The following is an 18187-nucleotide window of genomic DNA, read 5'->3' on the forward strand; positions in this document are numbered from 1 at the left end:
CTCTGAGAAGTTTCCAAACATAAAATTAAAATAAACATGCAAAAAAAACGTGATAGAAAAATAACACGGAGTACTTTTCACCCAAAAGATCCAGAAAAAAATATGTATATGTATTTTTAATTTTAAAAAAGAACAGATTTTACTACGTAATTTTATTACTGCAAATTTCTGTAAAGAATCAATAAAGAGTAAACTGATTCTTGAGTCAGGCAGGGATGGCAAATGGAACAAGTAAGCACGCCTTACTTGGCAGATCGGAGTTCCTGCTTTGACATGGCACTTATCCCTCTTCTGATCATTGGCTTTTGATTGTTACTGTGCAGCCAATATTCACATTTCTTTAATTTTCAGAAATTGCTACTGATACAGTGGGGGTAGAAGGAGCTAACTATACTATTTGCTTTGCTTGCTTGGATTGAATTTTAGTTTTATGTCAAAATCTGCTAGCATATTGAATTGATTTTTTTTTAATTACATTCAGCAAATTCATAAACTGCGGCGAGAGCTGGTTGCATCTCAAGAAAAAGTGGCTACCCTCACATCTCAGCTTTCAGCAAATGTAAGTCAGTTTTGATTTTGTGATACGTTAAAACAGATTTTTAGATAGTAAGTAGGATAATTTTAGTAACCGATTTACGCACTTAAATGTCAAAAATTATACAGATTTAAGTCACTAAACTGTGAGACTCGGATAAAGTCATACTTTCCTGTACACTGAGTAATAAAATATAAACCCAAATTGATAAGGATGCATCCTGTGGTTGAAATGGCTTTTTGTTTCTTATAAGGTTGGAAGTATCAGTAACAGCAACAATGGTTATTTCTTTTCTTATTTCTTATTTTTATCACTCCCCATACATAAGACTTTCTCAAGCCACAATGTTATTAGGGATTGCTGGAGATTAACTTTGGAAGATAAAAAATTCATGTGCCCTGCCTCCTTCAGAGCAATTTATTAGACAATTAGTTAAGCATTCACTTCATTCTCAAAAAAAAAAAAATTAACTTGGTCTAATTTTGGGTATCTTAGCTATATTGTAAATGAGATATATTTCTCTCAACAACCTGGGCAGCCTTCTCATAGTTCAAGCAGCAGAGAACAGCAAAAATGATGACAGTGAAAACCATCAATTATATTAACATTTACTGAAGACCTTCCAATGTGCCAGGGAGTACATAGATGTAGAGTAATAAACAGCCTGTGGCATTGTGCCTCGTCCTCAGGAACAATGGTGTTAGGAACAACGGTGAGGGCTAAGCAGGCTCCCGCGATTTTGCCATATGTCCTGCCACCTTCACTCAACATTAATCTGCTCAGTTCCACTGTAGACCTTTGGGCCCATTGCCTGCCTCACTTCTCTATGCTCTCCATTGAGTTTTTCTACCTCCTAGGCAAAGGCTGACAGAGCAAGACTGAGCAGGTGTAGCCCCCCTGGGTATGACTTGAATAAGTGAGATTTTTAAGATGGAAAATTATGGTGTAATAAAACTTTCACAGTATCTAAATAAATCTTTCACTCACAATGTATTCATTTTAGCATTGTATTTGAATTGATTTTATCTTTTCATCTTTGGGGGAATCTAAATTTTGGATTGATTGACTATATTTATTTTTTATGCACATTGTTAGGAGATTCATAAAAATGATAGTATGTTTTAGAGAATTGTTTAGGCAACATTGGAAGAGAACAGTATTATTCAAACTATATTTTGTGTCTAAGTATAACTCTTAAATAGCTCAATAGCGGTTGTAAATTTTATACAATAAACTGTATAGTGGTATAAAACACTCCTGTCTCAGTGCCTGAATTTATACCCAGAGGACATATTACAATGAAAATGCCAAAGTACTTTGGGTTCTGTTTATCTGCGACAAGGAAGGCTTCATGATAGACCCCGTGCATTGGATAGTCAAGATACATCCAGATGTTTTGAATGATTACTCAGGGTTTTATTTTATTTTAAAATCTCTCTTTGTAGACTCATATACTCAGATATTGCAATAACAAGTGGCTGCTATACATTGTGGAATTTGGGCTTTTTCACAGTAATTTTGAAGCTATTTCCATTTAAAAAGGAATACATGCTTCCCCTGACCAGTATTGCTCAGCAGATTGGAGCATTGTTCTGTACATGGCAAGGTTGTGGGTTTGATACCTGGTCAGGGCTCCTACAGGAGGCAACCAGCCAATGTTTTTCACATAAGTCTCTCTCTCTCGCTCGCTCGCTCTCTCTCTCTCTTTCTGTGTGTGTGTCTCCCTCTCATTCTTCCCTTTTCTCTAAAATCAATAAATATGTCCTCGGGTAAGGATAAAAAACAAATTTTAAAAAATAATATATGCTTATTTTATTAAAAAGAAAAACTAGCCCTGGTTGGTGTAGATCAGTTGGTTGGGCACCTTCCTGTGCACCAGGAGTTTGCTGGTTCGGCTCCCAGTCAGGGCACTTGCACAGGTTGCAGGCAGCTCCATTCCCGGTGGGCGGCATGCAGGAGGCAGCTGATCGATGTTGCTCTCTCACATCAATGTTTCTCTCTCCCCTCTACCTTCCTCTTTCTCTAAAAATCAGTAAATTATTCTTTAAAACAAAAAAAATAAGACAAAAAACTAGAATTAAAAAAAAAATTAAATAAAAAGGATTTATTTGTTTTTCCCTCTGAGATTCTCATCCCATTCATGGTTATTGTTTTCTTGTGTTTCCTTTCAACATTATTTTTTTACTAGAGGCCCCATACACAACTTGTGCAAGGGGCTTGGCCCTCCCAGCCCCAGCTTAGTCCGGAAGGTCATCTGGACAGTATTTTGGCCATCCAGTCTATATCTATTATTAGAGATATACCCATTAACATAAATATACAAAACCCTCTTGCAAAGGCTTACTACACACTCACACACACACACACACACACACACAGGGACACACACACACACACACACGCACGCACGCAGGCACGGAACCTAATTCAAACATGGGGGAACGGTCCTGCGGGATCAAATCTTCACCATTGTCCCAAAATGGAGCAAACATTTTAAAACAATGTCAGCCACTTCTGCTCCAATCATGCACCTCACACTATTTTCACAATGGTTTTATGACTGTGGAGTATGTATTCTCAGCTGGGTGTTGGTATTACCATCAAAGGGTAAAAATTGGTTCCTGTAGTGGAAAAGTATAAACTCACCATTTTCATATATAAAGCACAGATATACATAGGGTGTATAAGCAGGTATCTAGTGTACCTGTGGCATTAACTGGCATGGAGGAAGAAGTAATAAGGGGGGAAAATATCTGTAGTCTTTCCCTGGGAGGTGATAGTTTTTTTAAAAAATTAATAAACAGAATTAGAGGAAATGGTGCCAAATAGATGATTTTGTTTTAAAAGTCTAGTCTTAGAGACAAAGTGCAAATATTTCCAGCTTCTCTAATGTATATCTATGTTATCACTAGTAGTGCATTTTGCACATATATGTGCGCTTAAAATATATCCTATTTTGCATGATCCCCTTTTTACTTTATAATGCACTAGAGGCCCGGTGCACAAAAAGTTGTGCACTCGGGGGGGGGGGTCCCTCAGCCTGGCTTGTGCCCTCTCGCAGTCTGGGACCCCTCAGAGGATGTCCACCTGCTGGCTAAGGCCCGCTCCCTGGGTGATCGGGCCTAAGCTGGCAGTCAGACATCCCTCTGGCAGCCCGGGAGCCCTCGGGGGATGTCCACTTCCAGCGGGGAGCAGACCTAAGCTGCAGTCAGACATCCTTAGCGCTGCTGAGGAGGCGGGAGAGGCTCCCACCACCACCGCTATACTGGCAGCCGTCAGCCTGGCTTATGGATGAATAGAGCTCCCCCTGTGGGAGCGTACTGACCACCAGAGGGCAGCTCCTGCATTGTGCGTCTGCCCCCTGGTGGTCAGTGTGTGTCATGGTGACCAGTCATTCCCAGTCGTTCTGCTATTAGGGTCAATTTGCATATTACCCTTTTATTATATAGGATAGAGGCCTGGTGCATGGGTGAGGGCTGGCTGGTTTGCCCTGAAGGGTGTCCCGGATCAGGTGGGGGTCCTTCTGGGCTGCCTGGCCAGCCTGGGTGAGGGGCTAAGGGCCGTTTTCAGACTGATCACAGCCCCTTCAGGGTGGGGGTCCCCACTGGAGTGCCTGGACAGCCTGGGTGAGGGGCTAATGGCTGTTTGAAGGCTGGCCACAGCCCCTTCAGGGGTGGGGGTCCCTGCTGGGGTGCCTGGCCAGCCTGGGTGAGGGGCTGATGGCTCTTTGCAGGCTGGCCACAGCCCCTTCAGGGTGGGGATCCCTGCTGGGGTGCCTGGCCAGCCTGGGTGAGGGTCTGAGGGCCGTTTTCAGGCTGGCCACAGCCCCTTCAGGGTGGGGGGTGTGGCTGGGGTGCCTGGCCAGTCTGGGTGAGGGGCTTATGGCTGTTTTCAGGCTGGCCAAGCCCCCCAGTGGGGACCCTCACCCCATGAGGGTGTGGCCAGCCTTGGTGAATGGCTGATGGATGTTTGCAGGCTGGCCAAGCCCCCCAGCGGGGGATCCTCACCCCATGAGGGTGTGGCCATCCTGAGTGAGGGACTGATGGCTATTTGCAGGCTGGCCACAGCCCCAAGTCACCCAAGCTCCCAGTGGAAGCTGGCTGGAAGCAGGTATCTGGGATTTATTTATCTTCTATAATTGAAACTTTGTTGCCTTCAGCGGAGGCTACAGCCGGCCAAGGGCAGGCAGGAAGCTTGGCTTCCTCCATCGCTGGGAGCAACCAAGCCTCCTGCTTGCTCCAGCTTTGTGGATGCCAGTCGCCATCCTGTTTGGGTTAATTTGCATACAGTCGCTCTGATTGCCTGGTGGGCGTGGCTTGGGCGTAGCAAAGGTACGGTCAATTTGCATTTTTCTCTTTTATTAGATTAGATTTTAGAAATCTTCTCAAATCACCTCAGATCTACTAAACAAAGAAACAAACTGTGAATAGCAGCTTTATTTTTTAATTGTGAAAAAAATGGAAACAACCAAAATGTCTCTTAATAGGTCAATGGATAAACAAACTGATGTATCCATACCATGGACTACTGCTCAGCAGCAAAAAGAAATGAACCATTGCTACTCACAACTTGGGTGGATATCTCCAAGTTCACTCTAAGCTGAGTGGAAAAGCACCCTTTCAAAAGGTCACATGATATGTAATTCCATCTGTATAACATTCTAGAAGGGCACAATTACAGAAATGAACAGAAACTTAATGGTTGTCAGGGATGTGGTCACCTTTCTCCCTGAGAGGTGGGTGGCTGTAACTGTAAAAGTATTTCAATGAGGTAATCATTTCTTGTGAATCTACATATTTGTACCAATATTGAATTCCTGGTTTTGATATCACCCTATAATTATGTAAGATGCAACCCAGTGTGGGAAACTGGGTAAAGGGTACATGGGTCCTCTCAATACTCTTTGCAGCTTTTTGTGAACTGATAAGTATTTCAAATTAAAAAATAAAATAAAACACAAAAGAACTGCCATAGTTTTTGAAAGTGATGTCTAGTTTTTAATTTCTTAGGTATTTCAACCTTATTTCACCATTTATTGCTTCTTTATTTTGTGGTGATATGGATTATTAAAGCTTTTTACCATCATATACTTTTATTGCTGAAATGACAAAAGAAAAGATGAAAGTGAAAAAATTAAGGTAATGAAGATATTCATTATCTCCTACTCTACAAGAAGTTTATTTTAAAAATCACTTTAAGGGTAAATATTTTAGTAGCCAAGAACTTGTATAAATGGATGCATATGTAAATATTTATAAAATAACTTTAATGTCAGTTCTATTTTGAACATTTTAATGGATCATTATAATGAAAAATAATGGAGTTTGCATATTCATGTCAATTTGTATTTTTAAGGATGTAATCTTTATACATTTAGAAATTTGAATTATTCACAGGTTACCTTTTTACACAAGTCATGTTGAACTTTAATGTTTGCTTTATTAAAATGACATTTTAGATTTCCATAGTCCATAATGAATTATGAAAGAATTAAGTTAACACTCAATTTTTTATCAGTTCTAAGCAAAACTACTACATTTAAATTTCATTCAGAATGTTTTACTTAGTTGCCCCTGAATTAATATCCATTGATGTAAATAACATATACATATATTTTTTAATATACATGCCCAGGAATTAATCATAAAACTGAATAAAATATTCCTATGTAGAATTTCCTCAACGTAAGTCCAAGTCTTTTTTTTTTAATCTTGTGAAGTTCCTATTTAGGGGTAGATATAAACCTTTTATTTATTAGTTTATTCAGACTACAAGTAAACTTTTTTCCTTCATTTTTGGGGTATGTTTTATAATTGATGTATCACCTGTTTGGACTGGGTATGACTACATTTATGTGGAGTCCACATAATAATCCCTGTTTTCACATTTAAACTTGAATCTTACTCCTTTACTTGAAATTTGCTCCTTAGTAAAATGCGTTTTACCCCTTTGTTAAAAGGGGCGGTGGTCAGGCAGAAAGGGATCCTATGAGCTCACCTCTCCTTTGACTGGCAGAGTCTAACCTCCATTCAGTAGAATGTGCACTGACCTCCCCGCCCACTTGAGAAGTTCTCTGAACAGAGCTGCAATAAAGCCCTGGCAAGACTCTTTGTAAAGCTAATCTACTAGGATGTCTGTAGAAGGCAGAGCCGGCTTGTTGACAAGAGCTATTGCCTGGCCTTCCCTGAATCAATACCCCACCAAGGAACAGAAAGAAAACAGGAGCCCCAGAAGCAAAGGCAGCTGCAGATGTGTGGTCACATCGTACAGTCAGCCAGGGGCCCTCTCGCCTCTCGCCCACCCCTTCATGCAGCCAAGTCAGGTGGGATGCATCTGTGTTTTAATATATTGTCTTTACACATCTCAGCCCTTAGAGAATTTGGAAATAAGCACTCATGCTAGTTATTACTACCATTTTTCACAGACGATACTGAATGTACTTTCTTTTGCCTTTCAACATGTAAGTCTTTTACATAAAAATCTCTTGGGTATTATTTTGTTTTGGAATTTTGTCCTATTTCTTTGCTCTATTTAATAGTTTTATATATCCTGCCAGTTACTCTCGCTTTCCTACATCTCCTTTAAGATAAAACTATTTTGCACATATCAACCATGACAAACAGTGAAGGGCCGATTATATATAGTAAAAAAAAAAAGTGAAACCTTATTTATGATAGCTTCAGAGTCATTTTCAGCTCATATAACAATGGATTTTCAAATGTAAAGTCTTATGTATCTGTCCATTCATCCTCATATTAATATGTGTATAAAGTACTTTTATTTGGTTGACAGACTGTCACTGAATTCTAAATGAACAAATGCAATGCATGCATTTTTCATAATGATATTTCTTCTCATTATTTGGTAGCACGATGATTCTCTTTACATGTCTATTCTGATTATGTTGTGTGTTTTCCAAACTAAAGATAGTAGGTGTTATCTCCTTCCCTTAACTAATAGTTAGTCTTGTCTAATTTATTACCTTGACAGACTCTACCAAACATGAGTAGGGGCACATTCATCATCATATTGAGAAAATTTTACTCTGGCTTGAAAATTATGCAACTGCTAAAAGAAAAGCCAGAACCAAGTAAACTATGATTAACAACCCTCCTAAAAATCCACAATTTTAAAAAAGTCATCATTTTATACTTTTTCAGACAAAATATATTTTCCTGTAGTTTAATCAGTTTTATTTTCTATATTCTCTCCATTAAAGTGAAAAAAAAATCATCCCTGGTAGAAATGGTTTCCCCTATTTACTTCATGTTCTCCCTTTTTATTAATCCAATAATAAAAATTTGGTGAGAAATTTAATCTTCTATACATTCAAAGTAACAAAATTGACATGATACATTAAGCCAAAGCCATATAAATTTAAAGCAATATTTCACTAACATACTTTTAACATATTTTCATTGAGAACAATATGACTCAAAATGTTCTTTTGTAACTAGTTTTCTTGTGAATAATTAATGAAGAGCAATTTTCCAAAGACTGAAAACTGACATTCTCATGGTGAATATTTTATATTTATTTACTCACAGCTCCAAAATATAAGCAATATATTTGTACAGCATATTCTTCATAGCCTTGCTTTCTTTGTCATATTTTTAACACCTGTTGAACTGATAAAATATGCACAAAGTAAAGGAATTCACTTCAAGTTTATATATGTAAGGACTCACAGTCCAACAATTCAAACTTACAATTCTTAGGGAGAATTAAAACTTTGCAATATTAAGTAGAATCGTGCATTTCTTTTAGTAAATGTTAACAAAGTTATTCTGCCAGAATTTTCAGTATTTTAAAATAAAACAAGCAATATTAGTTTTATGATACAGTAACCCATTGCAGGGTCACAGATTATTTCCAATAGTCTAAACTGAAATCAGCACAGATTATCATGGACAAAGGTATTACAAATTACAGAGAGCAATGCTTTCAGCATAATCTAACTCCTACACACCACATGGATGATTCTGAAAAACACAATGTTAAGGAAAGCAGTCACACACAAAAATCCTATCTTTTGATTCTACTTGAGTATTTTCAAAATAGGCAAAGCTAAAACACAGTTTTAGGGTTGTAAGCTTATGTAGTAACACTATAAAGAGAAGCAAGAAATAATTACTACAAATGTTACAACAGTTATCTCTGGGGAAAGGAGAGGAGACGGGAGTGGGGGAGGGGCAGGGGAGGACTTCTAGGGCCTTCAGCTGTCCTATCTCTTGATTGGACTAGTGAGTGCATGAGTGTTTACTATGTGATAAACCAGAGCCTCACATCTTCATTTTTGTTCACTTTATACATATCTTTACAACTTAGAAAAGGTTAAGAATAGAAAAAATTGGGACATGACCTTATGTTAATTTCTGAGAGTACTAAGTCTGATGTAATGACGTTCCCTGCCATTGAAAGCATTTTAAACTATAAGATAATACTCCTGTTTTAAAAAGTGTTATTTACCCTGCCCTGGCCTGTGTGGCTCAGCTGGTTGGAGCATAGTCCCGTACACTAAAAGGTGTCTGATTTGATAAGGGTTGGGGTGCATGTGAGAGGCAACTGGTGGATGTTTCTCTTTCACATTGATGTTTTTCTCCCTCTGTCTCTTTCCCCTCCTCTGTCTGAAGTCAGTTTTTTTTTAAAAAAGTGTTGTTTATCCCATTAAGTCTGCTAACAAACTTTTAGTATAATTCTCCAAATGTGTGGGTTTGAGAGAAGGGGAAGGGTGGCACTGAGAGGAGGGGTCAGAAAAGAATAAAGAATCGTACTGATGGGCTGAAGATGAATAGGCGTGCTGTCTCCAAGTTATCTCTCTCTATATTACAGCATCAGGAAAAGAAAGGCTGCCCAGGATAAATTTAGAGCTCGGAACAAAGATACCTTTGTATCATGATGCTAATGGAAGGGACTTGTGCAATCTAGCTGTTGCCAATAATGGAATAAAAGTCTAGCTCTTACTAATGCTGGAATAAACTTGTAGTGCCCTAATTCTTGGAACTCCCGTGATCGATTTGATAATAGGTACCTCGGCTTTTCAGCTCTGCTGGAGTTACAAGGTGATGTGGTGAGAGTCCTCTCACTTCCTTCCCTCAAAAAATTAATCTTAGGCAAGGATTGATAAATGTCCTCGCACACATAGTTTATTAGAGATGTAGGTTGTATCCCTTTAAGTCAGCGGTTCCCTTTGGGGGTCGAACGACCCTTTCACAGGGGTCGCCTAAAACCATCGGAAAACACATATATAATTACATATTTGTTTGTGATTAATCACTATGCTTTAATTATGCTCAATTTGTAACAATGAAAATACATCCTGCATATCAGATATTTACATTATGATTCATAACAGTAGCAAAATTACAGTTATGAAGTAGCAACGAAAATAATTTTATGGTTGGGGGTCACCACAACATGAGGAACTGTATTAAAGGGTCGCGGCCTTAGGAAGGTTGAGAACCACTGCTTTAAGTGGACATACTATAAAATTGATCAGTTTGAGATAACATACCTGGAGTTCTGCCTCACGCCACAGTGAAGATTGCAGCACCTCCTCATGCTTAATATTTTGTGGGTCAAGCTGTTGCAAAATGGCGTGTGAATAAAAACTGGCCTATTTTAGAGCTGTAATAAGATTGTCAAACACTTAATCATACGACTTCTGGTTATCTGCTGTAATAGGTATAATTCTCTGAGATTTAAAATAAAACCGCAAAGCTACCAAAACTTAATGTTAAATAAAATAGAACTGATTATTACTTCTAGCTGGCCTACCTGCTCTTCCGTAGTTGAAAGGAAAAAGTAGAAATAAAAGCCCTTTTATTGAAAAGAATTCGGAAAGTCAAGACAACTCTTTTCGATTCAAATCTTTGTAAGTAGACAAAGGAAAGATAATGGTGTAGCTGTCAGCAGATGCCTGACACTGAAAGGAGAGTGTCATTATAATCCAGGAGCTAACAATATCTTCAAAGGTCATCACTCAGGTACAAAAATGAAGGCCATTTGTCCATTGACCTCCGCTTGGGATTTCAGTCTAAAAGCTTGGCAACTCAGAACTCTATTCAGTATTTGACGTGTCAAATCCTCCACGATGGGCGAGGTAGAAGATGTCATTATTTGCAAAATGCCTTCCGAAGGTGAACTCACATGAAATGTCAAGTGACTGAAACCCTGGTTTTAAGCTGAGGATGTTAACCTGAGAGGTGGAGATTTGTGTTAACGGAGAGGGGCCATTGGAAGCTAACTATGATGGCCGTGGTGCTTCAGGAGTCAGAATGCCTGAAATGAAGCATGTTGTAGAGTGAAGCATTGTCATCCATCCACATAGGGTTCTGACATTGAACATGTGTTCCTTCCGTTTTGTTCACAGGCTCACCTTGTGGCAGCTTTTGAAAAGAGTTTAGGGAATATGACTGGCCGACTGCAAAGTCTTACCATGACAGCGGAACAAAAGGTATGTCCAGGAATTGCCACTGAGGCTTACAATAAGACGGCAAGGTGCATAGGATGTTTAAACCTATTACCTGAGATGTTGCTCCTTAAAAAAAAATACTGCAGAACATCCATCCTGTGATAAATTGGAGCAATGACAAGGTAAAGCCTTTGCATATTTTCACCTAAGGATTTTTGATTCAGATTAATCCATATTGGAACACACACACACATATGCACACACATGCAGTTCTTTCTAGGGGATCTATTGTTTTAACTCTGACTGTAACTATTAAGTTACAACTATTATTAACTATTTCAGCTATTAAGAAAGATAAATAAATGTAGAGGAGGAGAGTTAGACTAGTTAGACTATTTTAGGCACAATTTGTTATGCAGTTGATAAAATTGCACTCTGACAAGAATTTTCACAAATGTCATGCAGAAGGCCTGTGGCTGAGATACACACGAAGAAGGCCTGGAACAGGTGTTAGAATTCTAAGGGCTTTAGGTTACAGCTCCTATGGGACAAGGGACAATCCTGTGTAATTTTTTTTCGTACAAAAGGACTAGTTGGCACCTGGGGATGCTGTCTTTTAAGTAAAATTAAATATACCAAAAGCTTAAAAAATAAACATGAAGGATTTTATGAATTAGAAAAAGGAATTCTAAAAAGGAAGAAACACAGAATTTTGTTCACAAAAGCAGAAGGATCAACATTTACATGCTTCCTAGAAACAGCCTGGACACTTTCTATTTGATGACCAGTAACTTACTCTGCCATTAGCGTGGTGGCCCTAACCTGAGTCTGGATGGGTGTCAGAGATACGTGAAGTTTCTCAAATTGTATGAAAATGTTTTTTAAAACTGCATGTGTGTATAATGTAAGCAGATGTCTACAGTTTTCATCTAATGCTCAAAGAGATTCATAATCTAAAAGGTTTTGGATATTTCCAGAATCTCTATATCTATCTACACGGATGCCTTCTATTTTGTCTTTAGTCCTATAAAGTGTGTTATAGTAAAGTTAAAACACACACACACACACACACACACACACACACACACACGGAACTGAAGAGCCCAATTAAACCAAAAGAGAAAATCAAATAGTCCTATAATTGCCTGCTATAATTAGCAAACTGTATTCTATTTGCCCTTATCTTCCTTTCTCCTATTTCATAGCTTTCTCCTGCCCATGAAAGAGAACTCTGTCCATCCCTGTCAAACCTGATCTGCAAGGGAAGATAACAAAGTCCTTTTTAAGACATAAATGGTGTCTTAATCTTTTTTGGATGGGGGTTACCATTTACCTCTTCACTGTGTAACCTAAGAAGTCAGCAAACATAATTACGAGGGCCTTTCAGGACACCCGAATGGGAAAGAATGGAAACCTCAGAGCCCAAGAGGCTTGGGTGTGAATCTCAGTGGAATCTTCCTTTTCTGACCCTCACAGTCATCATTTTAAATTGGGGCTTAAACAACTACTTTGCAGAAGAATTAGGAGGAATAAGAGATACTATAATAATGTCACATGCAGTGGACAATCAACAAAGGTTACCTTCTTTTACATTTCTCTGCTTTTTCCCTTTTAAACGTGTAAGAGAAACAAACTCACCATTGGTCATATGCCAGGCAGATTGCTGGAAATCTTGAAGAAGTTCAAATTAATATATTTTTGCCCCCATATTTCTTTCAACTCTTTTTTATTTGTAAGTAAATATCTCGTAGAAATTGGGGGAAGATATGCTGGTCTGTTAATTTATAATGCCTATGACTAATGCCTGGATATTTTAAAATATATCTCCACAAAACAAGGAATTTTATAATTTATGCACCCATTATCCTTAAAGTAAGGATAAAGTAAATCTATTCAATTTTCTCAGAAGATACAATAATGTGTGAAATTGCCCTTGCCATTTTTTTAACTGATGGCTCTTCTCTAATTGAAATCTGTACACACACATGTTAGTAACCATGTTAGTAATCTGAGATTTATAACTTGCCTATTTCCAAATGGTTTTGATATTCTTATAAAATTCATTGCAATATGCTGTAGCACAATTCAGTGACAGAATCTAGTGAAATCCAGTGGAGGGATGTACCTAACAAGATGCCCGAGCCTGTATAATTACCGCCCCAAGCACTGAACTGAAATGAACATCAGGGACACGAAGGCACAAAGCAAGACTGCTGGGCAAGTTCAGTTCTCATTCTCTGAGCAGAACATAATTTAGATCGAGGAGATAAACTTTGTGGCACTGAATTCAAGAACAAATGTATTGTAAAGTTTTTCAAATTGAGGTCATGGAATAACAAAAGACAAAATCACTGTTCAAATAGGCATTTCTCTAAAAGCTGAGGGCATAACATTTAATCACATTTCAGTAAAGCCATTTCTTCAGGGAGCTGAGATAAAAGGGTCTATTGCTCTCTGGTGACCCAACAATCCCGAGGAAAAGATTAGAGAATTCAGAGCAGTTCCTGGTGTTCTATGGTGTGTTCAGTGTCCATTTAGCCATTCACCCCAGTTGTACTGAATTTCTACTCTATATGAGGAACTGTTCTAGCTTCTAAGAATTCAGTATGTGTGTGTGTGCACGCGCACGCGCACACACACACACTATAATGTAAAATAGATTTTTATTCTAGTAGGTAACACACTAAATAAAACTATAGTTAAAACATGGGATTTTAGGTGAAGATAAGCACCACTGAAAAATTTAAAAGTGAGAATGAGCACATTGGGAAGCAAGGTAGGATGCTAATATATAAAGAAAAAAAGGCAGGTCCTGGCCAGGTAGCTCAGTTGGTTAGAATGTGGCCCAATATACCAAGGTTTCTGGTTCTATCCTCAGTCAGGACACATACAAGAATCAACCAATGAATGCATAAATAAGTGGAACGACAAATTGAAGTTTCTCCCTTTCTCTCTCCTTCTCTCTCCCCGCCCCTCTCAAATCAATTTAAAAACAAAAGGCCAAGGTGGTTACATGCTCTTAGTTCCATACTTAATAGAGAGATTAAACTAGGATTCAAGGCCAAGTCTTCTGGCTTATTATGGCTCTAAAGCATGATTTTCACAATCAGCTGTCATTAATAGTCTGAAAACTATATCAAAATTTTAGTTCCCTGTATGGACCTAAAACACTCCCTTCAATAGTGTCCTAAAATCATTCCTTGTTTCCAAAAGCCAAATCAGACTGATTTTCATGCTTTTCCTGTTAGGTGCCTGAACACTGCTTTTAGAGACTTACATCCTGGTAAGAAAGAAAAGCACATGCATGAATAATTCAGGAGGCAGAATGTTTGGGAGACAGTTAGAATACAACAGAATAGAAACCTGAGCGTTCTTACAGGGGACCTTTGCACCTTCATGCGGGTTTCAGAGCAGAAGTGGCAGGGGAGCCTTGTCAGGTTCTGGGAGGATGAAAAAATTAACCCGAGGAAATGGAGGACTGGAAGTCGTAGAGGAAGGAGCACCATGAGCATGAGCAGCCACGAGGGAAATTATTGGAGACATTAAGGAAAAAAGTAGGAATGTGGAGGAAAATGTGGAACTAAGGCTAGGAAAATATATAAGAATCTGGTCTTTTGGGAATAAGGAGCCATTCAAAGGTTTTTGACAGTGGACTAACGTGATAAAAGTTAGTGAAAATCAACTTAGCAGTATTTCCCAATAGTTTAACAGCATAACCTGTAGCCACTAGAAGACCACATGTTACATAATTGCAAGTCCAATAGTAGGGTATTTGTTAATGATGCTAGCTGGTGTGTGAAATTATCTTTAGGAATTGCCCTAAAAGTAAGGCTCAACATATTGTGATAGTGACATAGTTTGATCAAGGATTTACCTGGACTACAAATTCTAAGATTCTTTCAGAGAAGTAAGACCAAATGCCCTGAGATGTTTATGAGATGGAATGACTTCTTTTCTCTGTATCTGGATGGGTATAGCTATGTACCATTTTTGTCAGATTTGAAAAAAATGGCAGTCGAATTGTTGTTTGGAGCTTTGTTTTCTTATAGAATGCCAGTTGAGAAAGGCTGAAATACAAGTCAACAAAACGGCACAGATTCTGCAAATCTGTATTTTCATGATTTACAAATCTATGTTTTTACAGAACTACTGCTAAATCCTTGTGAAATTACTAAAGCTCTCCTCATAATCAGAAGACTTTCAAATCAGTTCCCTATAGCTGTTGTTCCAGGGATAACTAGAACATATATTAAGGTGGGCTAGGTTAGTCTCGTTCAAAAGTCAGAGTGATGGAGCTCAGATATTGATCCTTATGGCAACTAGAACATCTAGGGTTTGTTCTTTCTTACATCTCTGTGAAACCACTTTTTCAGGGCGACTAGACAAATAGAAACTTAAACCTTAAAAATGCGAAAATCCAAAGCGAAGTCTATGGAAACAGATCATGTAGACACTAAAAATTTAGTAGTTAAAATGGATCTTGATGTTAACTCCTACAAGTTCAGGTTAAAATACTTTTTTTTTATCTTGAAGCGTTTTTAAAATTTGATTACTAGGGTCATAAAATATATTCACTAGCATGATTTGAATCTATAAGATATTTATTGATTCCAGTTACTTTACTGAGATTTGGTGAATTTTGTTTATTTAGTTAGAACCAGGGCTAGCCAGGTTCTTTCCGTAGAAAAATTCATGATTTTAAGCCACATATAAAGGGGTGGGGGAGTGTGATATATTCAAAAGAACTACAGCTTGATAGTGTGATAATAACTGAGTGTCAATGTGAGGAAGTGAAAGACAGGTTTAGTAGAAATTTTTAAGATCCTAGCCTAGAAGTTGTCAAGTTGGTTGATGAGAGATTTGTTGCCAAGCTTGTGGGATACTCAACAAGGCCTGTGACCAGGAGAGACTTACAAAGAGGTCAGGTATGGTAAGGACATTAGGTGGGAACACTAAGCAAGGCTAGTGTTATAACATAATGTTTTATCATTTTTTTGAAGCATTTCAAGTCTGGCTTTCATAATTTAGCCTCAGAGATACATATAAAACAGGAGAGGCACTGACTCAATCCAGCTTCTTTTACACAAGAAATTCTAATGGGAAACTGGAGTCTTACATAGTCAGTGGGTTTTGGGGCATCATTATCTTGAATGGTTCATTGTAGATAAATGAATTTTTTTTTGATTCTCAGGTTTTAAAATACCACTTGGCCTTTAAGAGTGAGGAAGGATATTTAAAGCAAAGATGGGAAATCATATGGAAAGAGAAATATGGTTCTAGTTGGAGTGAAGTCTAAATGGGTCTCTACTGAAATAAGAAAGAAGGAAGGAATTTTTGCACATATGGAGAGAGAACTAGTTCAGGCTAGAAAAGATTTTCAATGTAGAACTTCATTATATATTTAATTAAAGAGGATGAAATAAGTGCTTATTTATACTTATAAAGCTATCCTAAAAATTTACTAATATGAATTTGGTAGACTAATATTTTCACAGATGTGATTTTCCCAAGTTATATAAAGAATAGTCCTTACCTAGTTATTCTTCCTTTGGGTTTATTGTGTCACACTGCATAACAACTAGTCTACTAATATGTGCTATTGTAAACAAGATACTCTATCCAGCAAAGCTATCAATTATCATAGAAGGTCAGATAAAGAGCTTCACAGACAAGAAAAAGGTAACGGTGTTCACCACCAAACCAGTATTACATGAAATGTTACAGGGTGTTCTTTAATAAGAAGAAGGGGGAAAGAAGATTTAAAAAAATATGAACAATAAAATGGCAATAAATACATATCTATCAACAATTGAATCTAAAAATAAACAAACAAGGAACCTAATGAACAAAATAAACTGATGAATAATATAGAAGCAGAGGCATGGAAATATGGAACAGACTGACAAAACTCAGAGGGGAGGGAAGAAGAGTACGGGAAGAGATTAATCAAAAAATTTGTATGCCTATATACATTACCCATGGACACAGACAATAGGGTGGTGAAGGCCGGGGGCAGGGTGGGATGGGGTGGAGGAGGGGAATGGAGGAAAGGGTGGACACCTGTAATACTCTCAACATAAATATATATTTTAAAAATCAAGAAAAAAAGATACTTAATATTAGAAAGCGACTATTCTTCTATCTCATTTTAAACACAATTTTCTAAAAAAGCAACATGTCCTGAACATTCTATTTCTAATCTTTTCAAAACATTGACATTGAAATAAGTCAGCTAACTCATAAAATTAAGCAAAAATGTTTAGACATTTGCATAAGATCCCATTTCTATTTTTCCTATTTAAACCTAAAACCAATGTTCTAGCAGATTTTTAATTCACAATACAAGCACTATTGATTCTAAATTCAAGAATGAAAATCTGATTTCTATTGATGTTTAATGCATGGTTATAACATTACTATTTTAATTATGTGATTCATTAAATATGCACCATAGATATCTTTTTGTGAATAAATTTCTGAATGCAGAATGAATTTTAAGTAAACATTTTATCTATTGGAAGATTTATTTTAAAGAAAAGTAAATTACATTTTGGTAAACATTCTGTTACTTGTTGGGCAAGGACAGAATATAGACAGAACTTGGAGAGACTGAGAAATTATGATAAATTGGATCTGAATTTTGTGTATGACGTTGGAAACTTTCCACAAACATGATCTTTTCTTTTTGATAAACAAATACAAATGAAATTACAGTCAAGTGTTGGAAGATCCCTCTACAAATCCAGGAGGTTGTATTGATTTTTCATTATGACATTCTTTGACTTTTAAGCTATTAGAGGTCTATAAAAGGGTGTGTTTTTTAATCTGTCATCTGTTAGGAATATGTCAGATATCTAATGAAAATAGATATAGGAGGCACCAGGTATCTATTCCAAACCTGGGTCTCATTTCAATTAGCATCGTCTATCTTTTTTTGTAAGTGTGTAAGGTTAGAATCATCACTGACATTCCCGTGTATGTAGCAGTTTCCTTCAAAGGCAGTTGTCATAATCCTACCTTTTTTGTATACTCTGGGAAGCCTTGAGTAGGGATAAACTATTTACCTTGGGATGAAGAACCCAAGACTGATTCTGCCAGAGATGCTAGAGAAAATGATGAATGACAAATACATCATCAAGGAATCCTCCCTCTAAGAGGCTGACAGGAATTCTAATTTTTAGGATTGCCATCACTGCCAAGAAGGATACTTCTTGTTTTTGAGCTCCAGATGGAAATAC

General features: G+C 37.6%; 1 protein-coding gene across 2 annotated transcripts in view; it reads left to right on the forward strand.

Moving 5' to 3' along the window:
• NAV3 (neuron navigator 3) overlaps positions 1-18187 on the forward strand; it is a 566743-nt gene that overhangs the window by 498607 nt on the left and 49949 nt on the right. For both annotated transcript variants that reach the window (XM_023749753.1, XM_023749754.1), the window contains 2 exons: positions 482-559; positions 10908-10991. In XM_023749753.1, coding sequence (XP_023605521.1) covers positions 482-559; positions 10908-10991 — 162 coding nt within the window. The remainder of the gene's footprint in view (positions 1-481; positions 560-10907; positions 10992-18187) is intronic.

The sequence above is a fragment of the Myotis lucifugus genome, unplaced genomic scaffold (genome assembly GCF_000147115.1).
Source record: "Myotis lucifugus unplaced genomic scaffold, Myoluc2.0 scaffold_9, whole genome shotgun sequence".
Lineage (NCBI taxonomy): Eukaryota > Metazoa > Chordata > Mammalia > Chiroptera > Vespertilionidae > Myotis > Myotis lucifugus.